Source organism: Cryptomeria japonica, chromosome 2 (genome assembly GCF_030272615.1).
Source record: "Cryptomeria japonica chromosome 2, Sugi_1.0, whole genome shotgun sequence".
NCBI lineage: Eukaryota > Viridiplantae > Streptophyta > Pinopsida > Cupressales > Cupressaceae > Cryptomeria > Cryptomeria japonica.
Window position 1 is genome coordinate 131,270,873 of NC_081406.1, and position 3,137 is coordinate 131,274,009.

Genomic DNA, 3,137 nt, shown 5'->3' on the forward strand with positions numbered 1-3,137 from the left:
TCCTTCTATAATCTTTTCTTAAGTTCACAATATAACTACTTTGATGCCCTAGGCCATTTTTACTAATAAAAAATCATTATATAAAAATAAATATATTAATTTCTAGGGAAGAAAATTATTTTCATCAACATATATAATGAAGTCATTTCTTTAATTGATAACTACTCTTACTATTATAAAATTAATCAATTACAACCCACCTAGTAAAAATCTAAAATTCCACAAAGATAATAGTTCCAAAATTATAATTTAAATTAATTTCATATCATAGCTAGATTGACAAACAACATTATATACCCAAAACTGTTTTTATAGGAAAAAAAAATATAAGAATGAAAAGTCCATCGTCCACATCACCTTTTCAACTTTTGATAGCGATAAAATACTAAAATTGTACTGTATTTAACGTTCAAAGTACATCCAAATTACTTATTAAACCTAGGTGAATAATTTAAGAAGTCAATCTCCATTAAATTAAAAATATAATAAATAAATTGTCCTTTATTATCAACTAAATTTAATAATAGCAATTCTACAGCGGACCCTTTCAATTGATATGTTGGAAGCGTCGCCGCTTCGTTATAATCGCCTCCTGATTACCCTTATTTCATATTATATTCTTTGTGCGAGTATATGCCTTGTGGATTTTGTTCCACAACTCAGAAAAATGATTTCTTTTCTTTATCTCGTATATAGTTTTCATCTCTCTTCTGTCTTCTCTGACAGATTGCTTACTCTAGTCATCGCATACTGTACTTGCTAACATTTGTTGTCTTCTTGCAATGGCGGCTGATTCTTAAGCATTCCCTCATCATAAAAACCCCCTTACACACCTTAACATTATCAACTAATTACCATTATTCTGATTATTTGTATTGGCTTTTCTCCAAACTCCATTCCATCATGGGCAATAGCTCATCAAGACTGCCAATTTCTGTCCATGATTTTAATGTTAAGGTAATTCCAATGTATTAGATTGATGTTTTTTCTCTGTATAATTATTAACTCAAAGTTAAGACTAACAAAATCTTGATGACAGGACATCAAGGGCAATGATGTGAGTCTCAGCACTTACAAGGGCAAGGTTTTGCTTATAGTCAATGTTGCATCTCACTGGTAAATTTTTTTTTCCTATATTTTGTAAAATTCTACTTATATTTTTCATTAAGCCTTGGGTGTTTCAAAACTGAGCTATTGATGCTTGGAAAATTTGAATATGTTTCCCTCTTCAATGGTGGGTGATTAATACCTTCACATATTTTCTGGTTTTTGCAGTGGGCTGACTACCTCTAACTATCAGGAGATGAATGAATTGTATGCCAAGTTTAAGGACCAAGGTGATGTGCAGTAAATATAGTCTTGTAATGTTTTCAGCTTTTAGTAGGGCTTTATCTGGTGCTTTGGGGGCTTTTAGTATTAGACAGCGGGGAGTAGACCGTTCTATCTAGTTCTATGAGTTTTCCACAGTCTATGAAGTAGATGTATGATAACTTTTGATTTCAATTCTGTACGTTTTTCGATTGAAAATCAAAATTATCGTTTGTATAATGAAAACTTGTTAGATTAACTTTGAGATGGTTATGATGGGTTTCAAAATGCTTGAGTTTAAATCTTGGATGCTGAGAAATTCTGTAACATGGGATACGTACTGGTTATACAATTTACCAGTCTGTAACTGTGAACCTCCTGAAATTATTATTAATATTGTGCAATGGCATATTTCCTAGAAGTATCTCTGTGGTGCATTTGAATGATTTTCTGTGTGACCCAATACAAAATAGATGTTCTTGCATGGGGAGTAGCTAAAAATAGGCATCACTACATCTTTATGCTAGATTTGATTGTGCAGACATGGCATCAGATTTCTTCCATCCTTAAGTTTAGGTACAGGTCAATAACTTATAAAGATTTTAATTATCTACAAGTTTTTATATTAGACTTCCCAATCAATGATTCTCTTGGTTTTCAGGATATCAAACCTCGAGTTCAATCCTGAATTTTTTAGACAACTTATATTATTTAGAAAAACTGTTTGCAGGCTTCGAAATATTGGCTTTCCCATGCAATCAGTTTGCTACACAAGAACCGGGTACTAATGAAGAGATTGCAGCAATTGTGTGCACTCGCTTTAAAGCCAACTTTCCTATATTTGATAAGGTTTGCATTTTAAATCTGTTTGTGTAATATAGAGTATTGTTCAGGGAAAGTGAATCTGATATGAAAGGTGAAGTTTCTGGTTAACAAGCTATTTGATTCTTTCCTGAATCAAACTTTCCCATGTTTTTATATAGGTTGATGTGAATGGCGATGATGCAGCTCCTGTCTACAAGTTCTTAAAAGCATGCAGAGGTGGTATTTTTTATGAGAACATTAAATGGAACTTTTCCAAGTTTTTGATTGATAAAGATGGAAATGTATTTGATCGATATGCCCCCACAATTTCTCCATTAAGTATTGAGGTCTTTCTATAACTTGAATGGCTCACTGATTCATGATTTAGCCTGCTTACATTTGTCAACATTATTAAAAATTTATACTTGTCCTAAAAGAATATTTGCTAATAGTTGCAAATTTATGATTGCAGAAAGACATCAAGAAGCTGTTGGGAGTTGACCATTAGTGCAAGGATATAATATTAATATGTTTTAATGTAGCCACATTGCTGAGATTAATAAATGACATTGATTCATTGAGATGTAAATTAATTATGATGTTTTCACTGAAATATAAATTAATTGTGATTTTTCTTCACTGAAATGTATTTCAATTAAATATGAATTCTATTTAATAAGATGTAAATAAATTAAGTATAATATTTTTTAGTAAAATATAAATTAAGTGAATATTTTGAAATTTTTTTATGAATACGTCTTTTCTATTAGAAAATAATATTAAATACATATTCATAAAAAAAGGTTCGGGGATACAAAATCACCCAAGCCGGAGCCAAAAAACAAAGCTAGTCATCAAAAAACTTCCTCAAGCAGTGGCAGCGGAAGGGGAGGATCTTGATCATCTTTCTTGCTCCATACATCCACAGGGCTAGGACCATCCATCTTCTAGGTCTTTTTCTTCTTCTCCTTCCTCCCGCCTAGGAGGTGAAATAGACAGAGCCAGACGAGAAAATTTAGAGGTGG

At 31.8% G+C, this 3,137-nt stretch overlaps 1 protein-coding gene across 1 annotated transcript; it reads left to right on the plus strand.

Moving 5' to 3' along the window:
- The first annotated feature begins 681 nt into the window (after positions 1 to 681).
- LOC131073187 (probable phospholipid hydroperoxide glutathione peroxidase) lies at positions 682 to 2,620 on the plus strand. Its single transcript, XM_059216884.1, has 6 exons — positions 682 to 957; positions 1,040 to 1,116; positions 1,276 to 1,337; positions 2,039 to 2,157; positions 2,292 to 2,459; positions 2,585 to 2,620. Exons 1-6 carry the CDS (start codon positions 904 to 906, stop codon positions 2,618 to 2,620), a joined length of 516 nt encoding a protein of 171 aa, XP_059072867.1. The 5' UTR covers positions 682 to 903.
- Positions 2,621 to 3,137: the final 517 nt, after the last annotated feature.